At 31.6% G+C, this 21,142-nt stretch overlaps 1 protein-coding gene across 2 annotated transcripts in view; it reads right to left on the reverse strand.

Moving 5' to 3' along the window:
• Positions 1–21,142, reverse strand: part of LOC142323219 (acyloxyacyl hydrolase-like) — an 89,792-nt gene that overhangs the window by 60,226 nt on the left and 8,424 nt on the right. For both annotated transcript variants that reach the window (XM_075362584.1, XM_075362577.1), the window contains exons 2-3: positions 14,627–14,783; positions 10,515–10,650 (exon numbers count right to left, since the gene is read on the reverse strand). In XM_075362584.1, the coding sequence (XP_075218699.1) occupies positions 10,515–10,650; positions 14,627–14,757 (267 nt within the window). In that variant the 5' untranslated portion in view covers positions 14,758–14,783. The remainder of the gene's footprint in view (positions 1–10,514; positions 10,651–14,626; positions 14,784–21,142) is intronic.

Below are 21,142 nucleotides of genomic sequence, written 5' to 3' on the forward strand. Positions count from 1 at the left end.
TGGTGTTGCTAAGAACTCGCAGCATATCTAGCAGTTTGGAACATTTCATTTTTAATTGTTTGATGTGATTGACCCACATAAGACGGTTGTCAAAAAACAAACCTAAAAACTTAATACCATGAGAGAGCAATTTCCTCTTCATTCAGAAAGATTTGTGATATAAAAGGCTCCCACAATCGAGAAAAGACTACAAATTTTGTTTTTTCAGATGAAAAGGTGAAGCTGGTAACCTTAGACCATGCTTCAAGATGAGATATTGTGTTCTGCAATAGCCTTTCTGCTGTGATGTTGAACGGGACGTGATATAGATGGCAAAATCATCAACAAACAATGAACATGAAACAAGTGGTTGCACACATGCTGTAATACTGTAGATGGCTACAGCGAACATGGTGGTACTTAATACACTTCCTTGAAGAACTCCATTCTCCAAAGTGACGCTACCCGATAAAGAATCTCCAATACGAACACAGAAAGATCGGTTATTTAGGAAACCCTTGAAAAATGCAAGCATACAGCCCTTGACTCCCGTTTCTTTAAGGGTGTTAAGAATACCACGTTGTCAGGCCGTGTCGTAAGCCTTCTTGATATCAAAGAAAACAGCAACGAGGCGCTGACGGAACAGGAAAGTGTTTTGGATGACTGCTTCCAGTGACACTAAATGATTAATGGAAGAACGTCCTTGGCGGAAACCGCACTGTTCTAGACATGGCTTTCTAAGTAAAATGTGAGCCTGCGGTTTACCATTCTTTCCATCATTTTGCGGTAGCTTGAAGGGTTTGTCTTTACCAGGTTAAAGTATTGGTATGACAATGGATTCTGACAGACCAAAGGGAACACTTGTGAGGAGAATAGTCTATTATAAATACATAAACGTTGTTGTAGCACCGAATTAGGAAGGTGTGATAGCATACTGAGACGGATGTTGTCAGGTCCAGGCGAGGTGTCATGCGAGTTCTTAAATGCGTGTAACTTGTTGAATGAAAATGGGGTGTTTAATTCACTGACCAAATCACCAACGTTTATTGATACTGGTTCCATCTGCAGTTTGTACCTCTGAAATTCATTATTGTATGATAAGGTATGGGACGCCAAACAGAAAAAATCTGCCACAATATTTGCCACTGTAACAGGTGATGTAAGAAGTTCTCCTTCATGAATGAGTCCGAGAATGGATTGTTTTGGTGATCCGCAGATTGTACAAATCTTTTTCCACACAATATACACAGGTATAGTGTGACACATATTGTTCACGTATTTCGTCCAAGACTTCCTCTTAGCATCCAAGAATACTCGACGACATAGCGCTCTGGCTTTACAGTATAAATTTAGAAGTTCAGTTGTTGGTCGGCAGTTAAATTTGCGTAGTGCCTGCAGTCGATTCCTAATGGTCTTTTTGCAATCATCATTCCACCAATGAAAGAATGTCTAGGTTTACCAGATGTTTGTGGAATATATCTATTACCATTCTCAAGTAACGTGGATGTAAAAGAGGAAAGTTGATGAAGGATGTCTGTACTGTCATCATACTGCGATGGCATGGATTTATGATAACTGTTCCAATTTTTTATGACAACTTTTCAACAATTCATCTTCGTGGCCTTTTTTCCACCTTGCGGTCGACACCAGTGGTTATAACTGGTTTGTGATCACCACCGTAAAAGTTATCACAAACAGACCAATTAAAATGAGGGAGTAAACTTGATGAGCATAGGAGAGGTTGATGTTTGACAGTGAACCGTAAGATGAAGACATAAATGTGTATGACCCATTATTCAGTAGACAAAGGTCCAAATCTTGTCTCACTCTGTTTATCATATTTCCTTGAGAGGAACAGAAAGATGATCCCCAGGAAATATGGTGGGCATTGAAGTCTCCTACTATTAACAAAGGCGATGGGATCTGTATGAGGAGATTTGATATTTCTTCAGCATTGAACTCAGAGTTTGGCAAGAGATACAAATTGCAGATATGCAATTTAGAGGGAACCGAGACTTTAACAGCAACAACGAGACTGAGGGTAGACGGTTGTAGCCTTGTAGCCGACACTCATTTCACATGAAAATAGCAACACCACCACCTTCCCTACTATCTACAAGACAGTCGTATCTCTCACAGACATAGCCTCTGAGTGTTATCGCATCTTGCTGTAGTAGATGCGTTTCTTGGAAGCACATTATTAGTGGTTCATCTGCGCATATCAACACTCTAACACCTTCAATGCGAGACTGAAGACCTCTAATGTTCCACTGATTAATGTTCATAGGTATAGATAAATAAATTCTGGAAAGTATAAATAATTAGTTGTACGTGATTCGGTTTTACTTTTTTGTATTTTTTATTTTAAAGAACTCCAAGTTGCCCTGGGGTCAGGTGGTTCTTCAATCAATCCTTCATTCCTCCAGTACATGAGATGATGGTGGAGGAGATTTAGTAGAATGGGATGCCGCAGATGACATCCCAGAGGGGGTGGTTACATGGGTTCCCTTTAACGGGGGAGCTTATTAGATGGCTTACAACCGCCAGCTGTAATTATCCCTGTCCATACCGGTACAGGAACTTTCATAGGAATCACACTGTTAGATTCACTAACTGCAACCAATGTTTTTTTTTGTTTGTCTTTGTCAGCTCTGAAGTAGTGGTTGTTGGTGAGGCAACTTGACCAGATAACATCTGAACAAGTGTTTTTAGCTCACTACTGGATCCACATGGCTGATTACTTAAATTTGTAGGATCTTTTTGTGATGTAGCGGCAGCAAAAGTTACGTCTGGTTTGACCAGGTTTCTTGACTTAATAGTTTTTTTATATTCTCTGCGTGCCGCTGGAAAAGATAGTTTCTGCTCGGTAGAGATTCAAAGAATTCTCTTTTCTTCCTTAAAAGTTGGGCAATCTCATCAGCGAGCTGTATGCGAACCACTGCAATTAGCACATTTTTCATCTTCTTGGCATCATTGTGTCCTTCTTTAGCACATCTATTACATACATCTGTTTTTGATGAAGATAATTGTCGTGTGACCAAACCCTTGGCATTTGAAATGGGAATGAAAGGTCATACTTGAACTGAAAATAACCAATTTTTATTTTTTCTGGTGGGACTGGAAGGTTGATGTCAGTATAAGAGAAGGTGTTGGTTCTTCCATTCTGTTCTGCCTTTTCATTATATGCTTCAGTTCTATAATATCTTGAGCACAAAGTTCATCAGCATTTTCATTTATATCTATTTTGAGAAGGTCACGGCAAAAAATTACTTCGTGGCTGGTATTTAGGGTCTTGTGTGGCATGTCACATTTATGTTTATGCCATCCATATTGTTGAGACGTAACAGGGAGCGACTCTGCTCATCATTAAATGTTTCTATAAGAATTTTTCCGTCTCGTAGTTTTCTGATGTTCTTTGAAGAACCAATAGAACTGGTGACACATTTGTTAATCAGGAAAGGTGTGACCTTTTGAAGGGAGCCACCCTCCTGATTATTCCAAAGAACAACAAAACGAACATTCTTATATTTGACTTACAATTCTCTCCTGCAGTAACATTATCCTCGTCAGACAAAGCTGACCAAGGCCTTTTCACTATACTAAAATTGGTGGTTTTTTCAGATGGACCACCAACCATCATAGAATTTATTGTTGGAACTGAAATTTTGGTCCCACGAGTACTGGCAATATAATGGACCACTCCAGCAGAGCGCACGCGTACTAAACACGTAGACTAAATACAACTGGGTTTGCTTCTTTAATAAAATACACAGCCAACAGGATAAATGTACACAATGGTAATTGAGTGAATTTAAAATGGCAACAAGTCAGTAACTTTTCTACAAAAAAATGATTTAAGTGAAAATAAATCAAATATTATACAAATTAATGAATTTTCAAGAGGAGGTTTTCTCCTCTTACTTGATTTATTATCATTGTATAAATTATATTTTTAAAGTAATCATAATAAAAGACTTTTTTTTTTGTCTTCAGTCATTTGACTGGTTTGATGCAGCTCTCCAAGATTCCCTATCTAGTGCTAGTCATTTCATTTCAGTATACCCTCTACATCCTACACCCCTAACAATTTGTTTTACATATTCCAAACGTGGCCTGCCTACACAATTTTTTCCTTCTACCTGTCCTTCCAATATTAAAGCGACTATTCCAGGATGCCTTAGTATGTGTGTCTCTTCTTATAAGTCTGTCTCTTCTTTTAACTATATTTTTCCAAATGCTTCTTTCTTCATCTATTTGCTGCAATACCTCTTCATTTGTCACTTTATCCACCCATCTGATTTTTAACATTCTCCTGTAGCACCACATTTCAAAAGCTTCTAATCTTTTCTTCTCAGATACTCCGATTGTCCAAGCTTCACTTCCATATAAAGCGACACTCCAAACATATACTTTCAAAAATTTTTTCCTGACATTTAAATTAATTTTTGATGTAATCAAATTATATTTCTGACTGAAGGCTCGTTTCGCTTGTGCTATTCAGCATTTTATATCGCTCCTGCTTTGTCCATCTTTAGTAATTCTACTTCCCAAAGAACTAAATTCTTCTACCTCCATAATCTTTTCTCCTCCTATTTTCACATTCATTGGTCCATCTTTGTTATTTCTAATACATTTCATTACTTTTGTTTTGTACTTGTTTATTTTCATGTGACAGTTCTTGCGTAGGACTTCATCTATACCGTTCATTGTTTCTTCCAAATCCTTTTTACTCTCGGCTAGAATTCCTATATCATCAGCAAATCGTAGCATCTTTATCTTTTCACATTGTACTGTTACTCCGAATCTAAATTGTTCTTTAACATCATTAACTGCTAGTTCCATGTAAAGATTAAAAAGTAACGGGGATGGGGAACATCCTTGTCAGACTCCCTTCTTATTACGGCTTCTTTCTTATGTTCTTCAATTATTACTGTTGCTGTTTGGTTCCTGTACATGTTAGCAATTGTTCTTCTATCTCTGTATTTGAACCCTAATTTTTTTAAAATGCTGAAAATTTTATTCGTCTACATTATCGAATGCCTTTTCTAGGTCTATAAACCCCAAGTATGTTGGTTTGTTTTTCTTTAATCTTCCTTCTACTATTAATCCTAACTCTTCTTCCACTCCCCTTTCAATTCTTCTGTATAGAATTCTAGTTAAGATTTTTGATGCATGACTAGTTAAACTAATTGTTCTGTATTCTTCACATTTATCTGGCCCTGCTTTCTTTGGTATCATGACTATAACACTTTTTTTGAAGACTGACGGAACTTCCCCTTTTTCAAAAATATTACACACCAGCTTGTATAATCTATTAATCGCTTCCTCACCTGCTCTGCGCAGTAATTCTACAGGTATTCCGTCTATTCCAGGTGTCTTTCTGCCATTTAAATCTTTTAATGCTCTCTTAAATTCAGACCTCAGTATTGTTTCTCCCATTTCATCCTCTTCGAATTCCTCTTCTTCCTCTATAACACCATTTTCTAATTCATTTCCTTAGTATAACTCTTCAATATATTCCACCCATCTATCGACTTTACCTTTCGTATTATATATTGGTGTACCATATTTGTTTAACACATTATTAGATTTTAATTTATGTAACACAAAATTTTCCTTAACTTTCCTGTAAGCTCCGTCTATTTTACCAATGTTCATTTTTCTTTCCACTTCTGAACACTTTACTTTAATCCACTCTTCTTTCGCTAGTTTGCACTTCCTGTTTATAACATTTCTTAATTGTCGATAGTTCCTTTTACTTTCTTCATCACTAGTATTCTTATATTTTTTACGTGCATCCATCAGCTGCAATATATTGTCTGAAACCCAGGGTTTTCTACTAGTTCTCTTTGTTCTGCCTAAGTTCGCTTCTGCTGATTTAATAATTTCCTTTTTAACATTCTCCCATTCTTCTTCTACATTTTCTACCTTATCTTTTTTACTCAGACCTCTTGCGTTGTCCTCCTCAAAAATCTTCTTTACCTTAAAAATTTTCCTCAAGCTTCTCTAAATTCCACCGATTCATCTGACACCTTTTCTTCACGTTTTTAAACCCCAATCTACATTTCATCATCGCTAAATTATGGTCGCTATCAATGTCTGCTCCAGTGTAAGCTTTGCAGTCGATGAGTTGACTTATAAATATTTGCTTAACCATGATATAATCTATCTGATACCTTGCAGTATCACCTGGCTTTTTCAAGTGTATATTCTTCTATTATGATTTTTAAATTGGGTGTTGGCAATTACTAAATTATACTTTGTGCAAAACTCTATAAGTCTGTCCCCTTTTTCATTCCTTTTGCCCAGCCCGTACTCACCTACTATATTTCCTTCCTTGCCTTTTCCAATGCTTGCATTCCAATCTCCAACTATTATTAAATTTTCATCTCCTTTTACGTGTTTAATTGCTTCATCAATCTCTTCGTATACACACTCTACCTCATCATCATCATGGGCGCTTGTAGGCATATAGACGTTAACAATCATTGTCGGTTTAGGTTTTGATTTTATCCTTATTACAATGATTCTATTGCTATGCGTTTTGAAATATCCTACTCTCTTCCCTATCTTCTTGTTCATTATGAAACCTACTCCTGCCTTCCCATTATTTGAAGCTGAGTTAATTATTCTAAAATCACCTAACCAAAAGTCGCCTTCCTCTTCCCACCAATCCTCACTAAGTCCTACTACATCTACATTTATCCTATCCATTTCCCTTTTTAAATTTTCTAGCCTACCAACCATTTTTAAACTTCTAATATTCTACGCTCCGACTCGTAGAATGTTATTTTTTTATTTTTTGGTGACCCCTTCCTTAGTAGTCCCCACCCAGTGATCCGAACAGGGGACTAGTTTACCTCCGGAATATTTTACCAAGGAAGGCGCCTCCATCATTGCTATATGAAAATGCAGAGAGCCACATTTTCTTGGAAAAAAAAGACAAAAAGACATATACATAATTTTTTTCTCTTAAACCAAATTCTAAGATGTCATTTCAATAAAGCATTATATTAACAGCTGTAAATACTATTATTACAATCTCATACAAGGTCTGCAAATAAAGTAGAAAGACTGGTTCAAAAAAACTTTCTACTTACAATCAAATTAAACATGGACTCTATCACTTTCAAAATAGTTCTACTACTGTTCTAAAATGGTGTCCTTCAGGTGATTTTTACTCAGAACTGGAAAATGCCACAGGAACTCAAGTCAGGTGAATAAGATGGTTAAGGAACTACAGGAATGTTTTTCTTTGCCAAAAATTCATTAATTGAGAGTGCAGTGTGATAAGGTGCATTGACATGATGCAGCATCCAGTTGTCTTTGATGGCTGGTCTCATGTGGGCAACTCTTTTCCGCAGTCTTTCAAGAAATTCTCGGTAAACATAGTGATTTACAGTCTATCCTGTAGGTAAAAACTACTTATGGACAATGCCATATCTATCAAAGAAACAAATTAGCATGATTTTTTGATTTGCTCATTTTTGCTTTTTTGGGACATAGTGAAGTTGAAGTGTGCTACTCCCCTTGTTCTGGTGTTTTGTTTCTGGGTCATACTCAAATATCCAAGTTCATCACCAGTAATAACATTTTTTTGGAAAATCAGGATCAGATTCAATTTGCCTAGAAGATCGTGGCACACTTCCACCCTGTTTCAACAGTGTGTTTTTTGGGACCAATTTTGCACAAACTTTTTCCATGTGCAATTCGTTTGTCAAAATTTCATGGACTGTGAATGGTTCAAATTCAATTGTTCTGCAATCATTCTGACATTTAATCGCTGGTCATACCGTATCAAGTCTCTGATTTGCTCAACACGCTCGTCACTTTTTGACATTAGCAGTCTTCCAGAGCATGGATTAACCGCAACTGATTCCCGGCCATCTGAAAATGCTTTAAATCACCTAAAAACTTGAGCTCGTGACAGAACATCATCTCCATACACCCTTTTCAACTTTGAAAAAATTTCATTATCATTCTCACAGAGTTTAACACAAAACTTAATTGCACAATGTTGCTCATAATTAATATCACTCATTTTTGTAACACAACGAAAACTCATATCGTTGTGTGCATAACGCACAATGAAATGAACAACAATAGACTAAACACTTGGCAACAATAGACTAAAAATATTAATACTTAATATAAACCAGCTGTTCGTATAACCATATGTTTACTAGTAACTTTACAGTGTTGCCACTTTGGCTGCCAAAAAAAACTAGTCTTATTACTTTATTTACAGAACTCTTATTGTTTTTATTTTGCTTTATTTACTGCCACAGATAGCACATTTACATATCAATTATTTAAAATAATTTTTCTCATCCTATACAGAGAAGACATTAAATTTTAGCTAGTTTATTCAATAACAAGTCATAACATGAAATGGATACATTAATATGATTCGTGGGAATAGTTTTTATATAATATTAAGACTTACTTTTCTACCAACAATGTACAATGTACAAGGGGTAGCAGAAATTTAATGCACAGTTGCTTATAATTCGCAAGTGAAAAGAAATAGTCAAATGAACAAATATGGTATAAAACTACATTTTATTTGGTAAAAGAAGTTAATTTATTTTTCCTTGTAGTCATCATTTACAGCTATACATTTCTCCCAGTGGTGAACCATTTTCTCATTCCATCAATAAAGAATGCTAGCAGTCTTTCCTTGATCCACAATCTCACTGCATCATTCAGCTCATCATCCATATTGAAATGAATACCCATATTTCTCTTTAATTGCAGAAAGAAGTGAAAATGGCAGGGTTTTAAACTTTTTGAGTATGGAATATGTGAAATAGGTTTAAATTTCATATTCACAACAGCCTTGGCGATGCACAAGATATGTGTGGCCAAACATTATCATGTTGCAAAATTATCGGGTGCACAGATTGTCAAACATGACAACCTCTCCTAAGGTGTTTTCTGCTCCTCTGACTCACACAGAATTAACAGTCAACCCAGTCTCCAGGTAGTCAGTCACATACACATGTTTGGAATCTCAGAATACTGCTTAGAGAATTTTTTTGGGGATTATTTTTATTTTTTTTTATTTTTCAACCATAGTGCCAGTATTCAAACCTCCTTTTGGCGCTTCTTTTCAGTCACAGAAATTGGTAAATCATTGTAAGGTTCATCCTTAAGATTCGCTTTACCAGCTAATTTAATTTTTCACATAATCCATGCACACTGGTGTATATGAGTTGAACAACAGACATACAAATGATCATAATAGAGGTGAGAGGCCTAATATTCTGACAATGATTAGTTGAAAGCCTGAACGTAAGTTTGAAAAAACTTCAGGAATTGTTCTCATTCACAACAATACACATTCATCCTATATTGTTTGAATTGATCAGAGAATTCAGCAACCCAATGGGAACTTGAACATTCCCTTTATATTTAAATTCAAACAACTAATGATTTTCAAGAAAATCAACAAGTGAAATCATCAATCCAAGAAAATCAACAATTGGTCCTCAATGGTTCAAGATAAGTAAGTAAAGAAAAAGTAGGGCTGACAAGTTTTCATCCACAGGCTGCAAAAAAAGGTTTTCTCTAAATACATAGAATGTTTAGAAAACAAAAGCAGTTATGTAAACAATAAAGCATATATATACAACTAGTAATAATAATTTTTCTCTGTTTTGTTAATGACTAATCAGTCCTTACTTGTAATCACTCTTCAAATTCATTCACAAGATGTTGCAATGTTTTCAATTTTAAACATGTTAGTTTCAAGGAAAAGTAAAACAAGGTTTGACTAATCCCACCATTTAATCCAATCCAATACACAGATTAAGAGTAAAATATAAGGAATTGCTGAGGTAAATTATAGCTTAATTTATAACTTTAACCAATATTCCACATTTTGAAAATACTGTTAAAATCATAATTGTTTGTAAATGTTGCATTAACTGTTCTATTCATGGACTTTAAAATTTGATTCTTTGGTTGGAAGTGATAAGTTCCTTTGCATAAGTAATGGCTTGTTCCTTTTTACCACTTTGTGTATGTTATTTTTTTCTAGTACTAGATTTATTGCCCTATTAATGAATCCTACTAAGTCAAGAGTTTATTGCACTACATAAACTCTTGACTTTTTATATAATTTTAGATAGAATTATTAGTCAATAACAATCTTATGAATATGTTACTGTGTTGGTTGAATCATCTTTTGACTTTTTCCTCTTCTTAAATACCAGTTGTGAAAATAAATAAATACGGTATATGTATATATATATATATATATATATATATATATATATATATTGGCTAAGGAAAGGTTTCCAAAGGATGATAAATGTAGAATTTTAAAAGATTAAATTTATGAAATATAGTGCCACAAATGGTTAAAAAAGAAACCACCCACAATAAAACAATAATTTTAAAAGATCAAACAATCAGCACTTGACAGGTCACTGAATTCATTCTTAACTCTTGCCTCATAGTCTAGCAGCCGCATAGTCTAGTCATAGCAGACAAACCACTAGTTTTAAAAACTTAAATGTCTAAATTCTTACTCTAACTAACTGAACAGCTTCATGAAAATTTGAAAATGGCTTAGGAAATAGATGGCAGTAGTTAGCACCATCATCCACTTGGCAGAAATGAATACCATAACACAGTACATCAGGTGTAATAATAGAATGAAGTTCTCTGAAACAGAAGAACATATCAAAATAAATTAATAGGTTTTTTTTTAACAGAAGAAAAAATTAAAGGTTATTATTAAAACTGACACTATAATGTATAATATTTTTGAAGTCTGTTGCCTAATATAAAATAACTATTGAGAATGATCAATAAATAACCTTTTACAAAAAATAAAATTCTAGAATTAAATTCACATTAAAAAAAACCAATATTTATGAAAAAATACTAAAATATTTTCTTCTTATATAACTTTACGAATTACACTCCTCTGATTAAATTTTCCACTTTTTTTATATCTTCCTTTCATTACATTCTCTATTTCATCCTTCTATCATCCTGTATATCTCCTTTTCCTTTTTTGAGCAAATATCCAATATAAAGTCTTCTTTGGAAAGATTTTCATCATCCATCCTACTCATGCATCAAACAATCATCAATCAGTCATCATTCATGATCTCGATCCACACACACATTCACACATCAGTAATCCTAATTCTGATCAGTCTGAACTTTCTCATGCTTCTTCTAATGACATCCATTTCGGTTGTTAATTTTAATTATATCCCAATAAATGGAATCAAGGGCTCTAACCATCATTTATCCTTAGTTATTTGACTTATTTTCTCATCATAATTGTTCCCTTCTTCACTGACCTACACTTAAGTAAAAGCTAATTGAACGATAAAAGAAACAGAAAGATAAGGATAATCTACAAGGATAAGGACCAAGGCATCTTGATAATAGTGGTAATGTAAGGAATGGTGGAGGGTGACAGGATGGATAGGAAAGTATGGAGATCGAGAAGTAGGATGTGAAGCAATCTGTTGGGACCCCGCTTAAAATAAAGCAAATAATGTAACGCAAATAATAATGAAGAGAAACAATAAAAAGTAATTACTAACAAATATGAGTTAAAACGATCTGGAATGCAGGAATTTATATAATTTCTTAAACCGAAGTTTTCAACTAGTTACTTATGAAAATAATTTATTATTAGGATGATTTTAGGCTACTTAAGATTATGACCAAAAACTAACTAATGATACTAACAAATAAAAATATATTCTAATTTTCTACATTGCCATGTAATTTTACATTAAAAAATCTTCCACTGATCTTATCAGGAAGAAAATTATGTGAACTCTAAAGTTAGTTTCTTTACAAAATAAGAAAAAAAAAATCACAAAAATATTTGAAAATTAATGTATAAGGCTTGAATATATGTACAATACACCATATGGATAAACCATACTTTTTATTTTGAAGTTAATTAATAAAAATATCATTTGTTCAATTACAGCTAACAGTAGTATGCAAATATCACTAAAGAGTTACATTATTTGTAAATGACCAGAGGTCAATTATACTTATTTTTATTACATTTTACTAAATTATAGATTACTCTTCATGACAATAAAATAACATCAACATCTAAAATAGCAATAAACATTTCAACTCCAACATTTTATAACATGACTAAAAATTAAAATAACTTAACTTATTACAGCAATTTAATTTATCTTTTATCAATTACATGATAAATATTATTTTTAAATAAATTTTCATGTTAAATTATAATTAGTAATTTTTAGGAAACAGTAATTAGATATTGTTACTAAAATGCCAACATTATAAGCTATTTACTGATGCAATACAATCATAAAAGCAAATAGTAATCAAATAAGCTACTCCAGTTATAATTAAATAACATTAAATACAAAGTACTACACAATAAAATAATATTATCATAAATAAATAAATTAAAGTTTCCTTTTATGAAGCTATTTGAGAAATACTTTTTTTTTAACCTTCGGGTATGCCTTAAGTGTAAAACCAGATGATGAAAGTAACTGCATTCAAGCCATACTTGAATGACTTAGGAAAAGTAGCAGCAAAAAGTTTTCATCAAAAAATAAGTTATCATTAAGGAAACACTTACCATAGCATAAAAAACAAATGATGCAACTTGCAAAAATAGTTTTGAACAATGCGTGACTAAAATAATGAAAAAATCAATTATTTTGTTTTCTCCAACCTGTTTCCTAGCTACTGCCTGGTCTGGGTGTGTGTAAGTAGGCAAATGCAATTATAACTATCAGCTTGCCAGGCCTGACATGTAAGTGTAAATGTACCAGTAAACATGTAGTCTGGAATAGATTCAGGTCAACCAGTTCTGAGGCGTGTGGTTAATTGAAATCCAACCACCAAAGAACACCAGTATCAACAGTCTAGCATTCAAATCCATACACAATCAACTGCCTTTACAACGTACTGACTCGTACGTTAGAACTCTCGACTTCGAAAATCACCTGATTTTGTGATGACAAGTTTAACCACTAGACTAACCTGGTGGGTTCAACAAAAAAAATCCAATTATTGTTTCTAAAACAAGAGAATTCCTTATTCTCTACTACAATCAGGTTCTGTTTCAGAGCATCAACATCTTTGTTAATAAATGCAAATGATTCTTATTCTCAAAGTGATCCTCAATTCAGTTTACTCATCACTGAAGATGAACTAGTTAACTTTATCAAAATAAATTAATTAACATGAATCTTAACATTTTTTAAAGATTATCTAATTCTCTATGCAAATTTTCTGTTCTGAAAAGAAGCAGAGATCTTTTTAAATGTAGAAGTACTAAACAAAAATAACTAAAAACAGGAGCAAAATTAATTAAGTTTAAAAAGAAAAATATTTCTCCTTTATGATGCTAACTTGTTTATCAATATACAAGATTACACATTAGTCAAATATAAATTGATAGGGCAAGACGTTGAAAAACATGTTTGCTTGATATTACAATTTTTACTTTTGTTCCCAGCACCCAATCAAATTAATTTTTTATTCTTTCTTTCAAATTTCAATCTTAATATAATTTAATATTATTGCATAATCCCTACGTTAGATAAACATGAATGGCTAGGATTAAGTGTAGACATCAGCAAGCCTTATTGGTTCATTTTACGTAATTTACTCGAAAAAAAAAAAATATGATAACTTAATTAAATTCTGTACTTAAATATCAGAAATGCAATATAATTAAATATGTAGATATAATTATTGATTATTCATTTAAACTGAAGAAAAAACATTACAGAATGCAACATCAATGCACCGTTAAATTAAATTCTGAAATATGAAGATATATATATACAAATATAAGTATGAAGAAAAATACATTCAACAAAAGATTAAAGATTTAATTACAACAAGGTATTATCATGCTACTTTAGACAAGAATGATGATTTACTAGTTTATTATAGATTATTCTTAAAAAAGATTAAACAGTACAACAGTCTTAAAAACAATTTATAAATAAGTCATAAAAAATCATCACTGACTTTTCATCCTAACTCATCAATTATATGTTATTGATAATAAAGAAATATTTAAGTTTATATTTCCTACAAATTCCAAGCATCTAGTCTATTGCCACACTATAATAACTTACTGTAATTTATGCATGTTGTCTGGGTCCCTAAAACTAGATAGTAAATTACAGTAAACTATATTTTATACGTAAAATGAAGAATGGCAATCATCAATTTTTCTAAATGATAATTTTAATACATTTAAAAATCTAAATTGTGTATTAAAGACACGATATGTAAATTTATTAGAATAAATGTGGGTTAATAAAATATGAACATACAACTGATGAAAACTCATTACTCTAAATCTATCCAAATAACACCAACTCTGTACAATAATTGTTCTCTGTGATGTACAATTTTAGATATTTTGTCGTCTTTTTATTTATCAACTTCAATCTATACAACAGTACTGTATTGTAATAGTTTATATGAATAAATACATTAACCTATAAATAAATACAGAAGGGCATTATGATATTTACTGTTAAATTTGATAAAATAATATGATGAAATACCATGAATTATTATTATATATTACACAACATTTATATAAATCATAAAAAAATTGAATTATTTTTATATTAATGAAATTCAAACTTACTCAGAAATTAGAAGAGGTTCAATATTTCTAACAATCTTGTAGCAAGGTTTTTGGATTACCATAGGCAAATGTTTGCAAAAATAAAATGATGCGTCCAATACAGTCTTATTATTGATTTCAGCAAGATGCATCACAATACCAGACACAATGGTACAAGCTGAAACATTAAATCTCAGATAATAATTTCATTACTATATGTAAATGCTTAAAATATTCTTTATAAAATATAATGATTAAAATGTTTATTATTAAATGTTTAATTCTCTTCTAATAATGTAAACATTTTTCTTGGACAAATAGCCAAGAAGGGTATATCACCTGATGAACTCGTAGTTCAACAACAATAATTTTTAAATAGATATAAATAAATGGTAACCATAAAATGACAAAAAAAAACAGATTTTGAAAGTAGTGGCAAACAAATAGATGAAGAAAATCACAATAATGATCAAAAAGGAATCCAACTAAACAATTTATGTACTAAAACAGTTGTGAAATCCAACTCTTGAAAAACTAAATTATTAAAATGACAAAAAATAAGAATAAAAATAGAAATATTTAAAATAAGTAATAAATTAAACATAAAATCATAAGTAACTGAGGAGAGGAAGTACATGAGATCTCCAAAAATGAAAAGCAACATAAATACTAAATTGAGATAAATGTACAAAAAATTTCAAGAATTAATTTTTTTTCTCATTTCTGACTACATCATCTCGATTCCCCCCCACCCCCCAAAGGTGAGAAGATCCCACCTCATATCATGTCTGGTCGCTACACCACCCTCTCCGTTCCTTGCCAGTTGTGGCTTTAACGTAGTGGCCACATCATCACCCAAAATCATTTAATTATATTTGCTAGTTTGAATTTCCAACATAATTTTGCTTAATGTACAACATCAAAAAGAATGTGAGGGCTGTCACGCAGAAGTTAAAACCTCTTAAAACCTCAAAAACCTCTTATCTTCTTAACCTCAGTCAAAACCTCTTATCTACTCATTCTGCTTTACTTCGGCTGATGTTTCACAAAGCATGTTCAGATAGAATGAATAACACAAGACTTGAACTCAGCCTTGTCAGCAGATCACAAGCTTCCTTAGCAGCTACCCATTCATTGTCAGAGATTTCTTTATAATAGAATTCTAGCAGAAATTGACATGAATTTAATGGTTGCTGAGAACAAAGATAGACATATGAACGTCTGAATTACTGGATGTGTAAAAGTATGTTAGATTATGCTAGCTGAAGATTTACTTTATTACATTACATGAGAATATGGTGGTGGAATCAATCTACAACATGTTGAAAGTCTATGAGTATAACATAAAATTCAATAATAAATACAACGTACCAACAAGATATATCAAACATAAAATCTGTGATCAACCACAAAGGAATAGTAAATTGAGTCATTCTGCTTAAATTTGCAAAATTCCTGCTGTAACTTAATTACAATTCATATCAATTTTCTTAAATCAAATCAACTACAGGTGACAACGAAACTGGTGCAAGTTATAAAGTAACGACAAATGGTAAAAATAAACTCAAAAAAAAAAAACAAGTTTCTACATACTTGGTATTTTACTTCCTTGTATGAAATAAAGAAAGTATTGTGATTGTAAGAGATCTGAATTTAAGAGAGCATTAAAAGATTTAAATGGCAGAAAGGCTCCTGGAATAGACGGAATACCTGTAGAATTACTGCGCAGTGCAGGTGAGGAAGCGATTGATAGATTATGCAAACTGGTGTTTAATATTTATGAAAAAGGGGAATTTCCGTCAGACTTCAAAAAGAGTGTTATAGTCATGATACCAAAGAAAGCAGGGGCAGATAAATGTGAAGAATACAGAACAATTAGTTTAACTAGTCATGCATCAAAAATCTTAACTAGAATTCTATACAGAAGAATTGAGAGGAGAGTGGAAGAAGTGTTAGGAGAAGATCAATTTGGTTTCAGGAAAAGTATAGGGACAAGGGAAGCAATTTTAGGACTCAGATTAATAGTAGAAGGAAGATTAAAGAAAAACAAACCAACATACTTGGCGTTTATAGACCTAGAAAAGGCATTCGATAACGTAGACTGGAATAAAATGTTCAGCATTTTAAAAAAGTTAGGGTTCAAATACAGAGATAGAAGAACAATTGCTAACATGTACAGGAACCAAACAGCAACAGTAATAATTGAAGAACATAAGAAAGAAGCCGTAATAAAAAAGGGAGTCAGACAAGGATGTTCCCTATCTCAGTTACTTTTTAATCTTTATATAGAACTAGCAGTTAATAATGTTAAAGAACAATTGAGATCCGGAGTAACAGAACAAGGTGAAAAGATAAAGATGCTATGATTTGCTGATGATATAGTAATTCTAGCTGAGAGTAAAAGGGATTTAGAAGAAACAATGAGTGGCATGGATGAAGTCCTACGCAAGAACTATCGCATGAAAATAAACAAGAACAAAACAAAAGTAATGAAATGTAGTAGAAATAACAAAGATGGACCACTGAATGTGAAAACAGGAGGAGAAAAGATTATGGAGGTAGAAGAATTTTGTTATTTGGGAAGTAGAATTACTAAAGATGGACGAAGCAGGAGCGATATAAAATGACGAATAGTACAAGCGAAACGAGCCTTCAGTAAGAAATATAATTTGTTTACATCAAAAAATAATTTAAATGTCAGGAAAAGATTTTTGAAAGTATATGTTTGGAGTGTCGCTTTATATGGAAGTGAAACTTGGACAATCGGAGTATCTGAGAAGAAAAGATTAGAAACTTTTGAAATGTGGTGCTATAGCAGAATGTTAAAAATCAGATGGGTGGATAAAGTGACAAATGAAGAGGTATTGCGATAAATAGATGAAGAAAGAAGCATTTGGAAAAATTTAGTTAAAAGAAGAGACAGACTTATAGGCCACATACTAAGGCATCCTGGAATAGTCGCTTTAATATTGGAAGAACAGGTAGAAGGAAAAAATTGTGTAGGCAGGCCACGTTTGGAATATGTAAAACAAATTGTTAGAGATGTAGGATGTAGAGGGTATACTGAAATGAAACAACTAGCACTAGATAGGGAATCTTGGAGAGCTGCATCAAACCAGTCAAATGACTGAAGACAAAAAAAAAATGTGATTGTAAAAAATTTCGGTTTCCAGATTTCAACGGAAATATCCATTTTGACCAGATTTGGTGTGACATCTGTATGTACATATGTATCTTGCAAAACTAAAATCAATTAGCTGTAGGATGTTGAAATTTTGGATTTAGGGCTGTTGTAACATCTAGTTGTACACCTCCCAGTTTGATTGCAACCAACTGAACCAAAAATGTCCAAAAGAAGCCCAAAATACAAAAAAAGTAGATTTTGAACTTTTTCTTAACTACAGCAATAAGCCCTCATTGAGAACTTTTCAATGATATATTATAAGTAATACTTATTTTCATTGATTCCAGAGTTACAGCCAAATAAAATTTTAATTAATGAAATATTTGGTTCTTACAGAAGGCACATCAGTTCGAATCTTAGATTTCATCTACATTTTTTTTATTTAAATATATTAATTTATTAATTAACCACTGAACTTGATCTTTTATAGGATAATACAAGCCCTAATGCAAAATTAAATATTAAACTGATAGTGTAGAACAGAAGAGTTCAGAATATGCATAACTAAATCATACAATCCAAATGACCATGAAAGCAAATGGGATCAACTGAATTGTTTAACTTAAACAGGCTGCCCATTCATAGTAACTAATAACTGTTTTCAATCTGTCATTTCAAGATTATAATACTATACTTGTTTATAATGAGTATGGATCAAAGGCCAAGTGATATTTATGTAGGTTATAAGTTAATATTTTTAGTGTGCAAAAGTTACAGATTTTTACAGTTAAAATTCATTTTATTTAAAAATTTTTTTAACACATCTTTCCTTTCTATATCATAAACAGTGAGCTGTATTCAACATCATTATTTAGTGTTAAATAGATCAGATTCAGTGCAATTTAGAAAATGAATGAAAATAAATTTAATATGCTTCACTAACAAAAAAATTGTTTCCTTTATTAATATCTTTTAGTAAACAATAATACAATTTTAGTGTCATGACAGATTATAATACTATACAGTCATCATTTATGAAAATTCTTTGGCATAGTTTGTTATTATCATTCACATTCATAACCTCTCTTGAAGCCACCAACCACTTAGAAGACATATATAATAATTTCTCCATTATGATTTTATTTTTATTTTTCATACAGAAAAATCTTCCTAAAACAGAAATCACTGACATTCAAACATACATGGAGATTTAAAAAAAATGTAATATCAATATTTAGTAAGTAAGTCTGGTGATAAAAATTTCATAATTAAACTAGGAGTGGTTAAAAAATTGTAATAAATAAATAACATTCCAAAAATAAAGGAAAGACTACTCAATTATTCAATATGTTCTAATAAATTACCAGTATATTAGGCAAAACTTTTATGGCAAAAATATGATAAATAACCTAGATATAGTTCTCTGTATCATATATTCAACTAGTAACAATGACTTTCTTTTCTATTCTACTCCTGTCACTATGTCAATGACACCTGCTCATCATAAACTTGATTCTATATGGTATATGTGTTATAAACATTCAGGCCAATCAGTGGTTTGAATTAAGTTTTTCCAATATTCTCACCATTATCAAAGCTTGAATAAATGGTACTAAAATAAGCATTCCTTATGATCATGTATTTACAAAACACTCACAAATAGTTTCAATACTTCCAGAATTAACTTTGTGTCACTAACAGGAATTATTCATTTACTTTGTTCAGTTCTTCCATTCAACCAATAGCAGATTACTTGGACCTTTATCTTTATTCTTCTAATATCTGAGATACTGCAAAGATATTCTGAGAATTTTTATTAAAAAATTCTGTATTTACTAGAATGTAATACTTTTTTACAAAAAGTCAGTAATCACAATTTATTTTCAGCCATTTTAAAAAAATAATCATACAAATTAAAACTGAGTTGTAGAAAATTTACACAGACTTATTATCCATTTTAAAATTCTGTATAACTAAAAAAGGAAATGTATTTCACTGTTGTTAAATTGTTTATAACACGGCTGATAAAGAATTAACTCCCCACCTACGTAACAAGTATTTTCTTCATTTAGACCACAGTAATATTCTAAGGAAAAATAATTTCTTTCATTTCAGGTTAACATTAAAATAAAATAAAGAACAAAAACACTTATTTCTTCCACGTTAAAAATGTTTCCACTTTATTCTTCTTTTGGGAGAAATTAAAAATAAATCTGAAGAAATTCTGAATAACATGAATTATTACTTGGAGAGAAATTCACATTAAAAAGAAATACATAATACCAAAACAAAGGTAATAAAATGCAAGAGAAAGGATGATGAGGAATTAAATATTAAATTTCAGAAAACGTAGAATACTAGAAGTTGCAGTTTTTTTTTTAAATATTGTTGTTATGATTTAATTGTGTCATTAATCATACATAATTTAAATAACAAAATTACAGAGGAAGGTTGACGTGAGGTAGAGATAGAAGGAGAAAATCAAATCTTTTCATCTAAAAAATATTGCACATTAATAGATTTATAATAATCTCTGCCAGCATAAAATGTAGCTCAAAGAATCAGACAGAAAAATATCTCCCTGGAGTATAATACGGTAATGTAAAACAGTAAAGAAAAGGATAAAGGACTTAAAAATAAGTAGTATTAAAGGTAGATATTTAAAATTAGGTGGTGTGACAGAAAAATGGAGGTCTTGAAATGAACAAGAGAGAAAAGAAATTTGTTAAGGTGAACTATACTGGTGGCCAATTATATTATCATCAAAGTTCAATTAACTTGATGAGAAGGATTTCTGTACTTTATACTGTTCTTACTGTAGAGGAAAATCAAATTTGTAATACATAAAATATTTAACTAAGGATGAAGGCTTAGTTAATTATGCTGAGGTTTAAAATATTGCCATAGAACAGCAACATACAGAATACTGTGAAGGAAAATCGAAGATTGTGATATGCAAAATGCGTAAATTAGGATATAGTAACTAGGCTGTGATAAAAAAAGATTACGTAGAACAGAAAGGATTGGGGAGAACAGCATCAAACCACTGAAATGAGTCATGACTAAAAAAAAAAATATATATATATACACGACATTATTATAAATCTATTAATGTGCAATCTTTTTTAAAAAGAATGGTCACTTATACTTAAACAAAAAATATTATCTACCTTTACCACACCAAACAACAGAATTGTTTTTATATAACTCAATACAGGAATTCAACTTATGAGGAAAGACCTTGGTATGTAACCATTGCCATTTTTAATAAATTTCTAAACCATATAAAAATCTTCCTACCAATTTATTTAAAATAGAATTACAAGTTTTTCTTTTAAGGAAATAAAATTTATCTGTTATAAATTTTTAAATAATACTAATTAAAAACAAAACAATAAACACAATTTATCTGC

Source organism: Lycorma delicatula, chromosome 1 (assembly GCF_047948215.1).
Source record: "Lycorma delicatula isolate Av1 chromosome 1, ASM4794821v1, whole genome shotgun sequence".
In the NCBI taxonomy this organism is placed as follows: domain Eukaryota; kingdom Metazoa; phylum Arthropoda; class Insecta; order Hemiptera; family Fulgoridae; genus Lycorma; species Lycorma delicatula.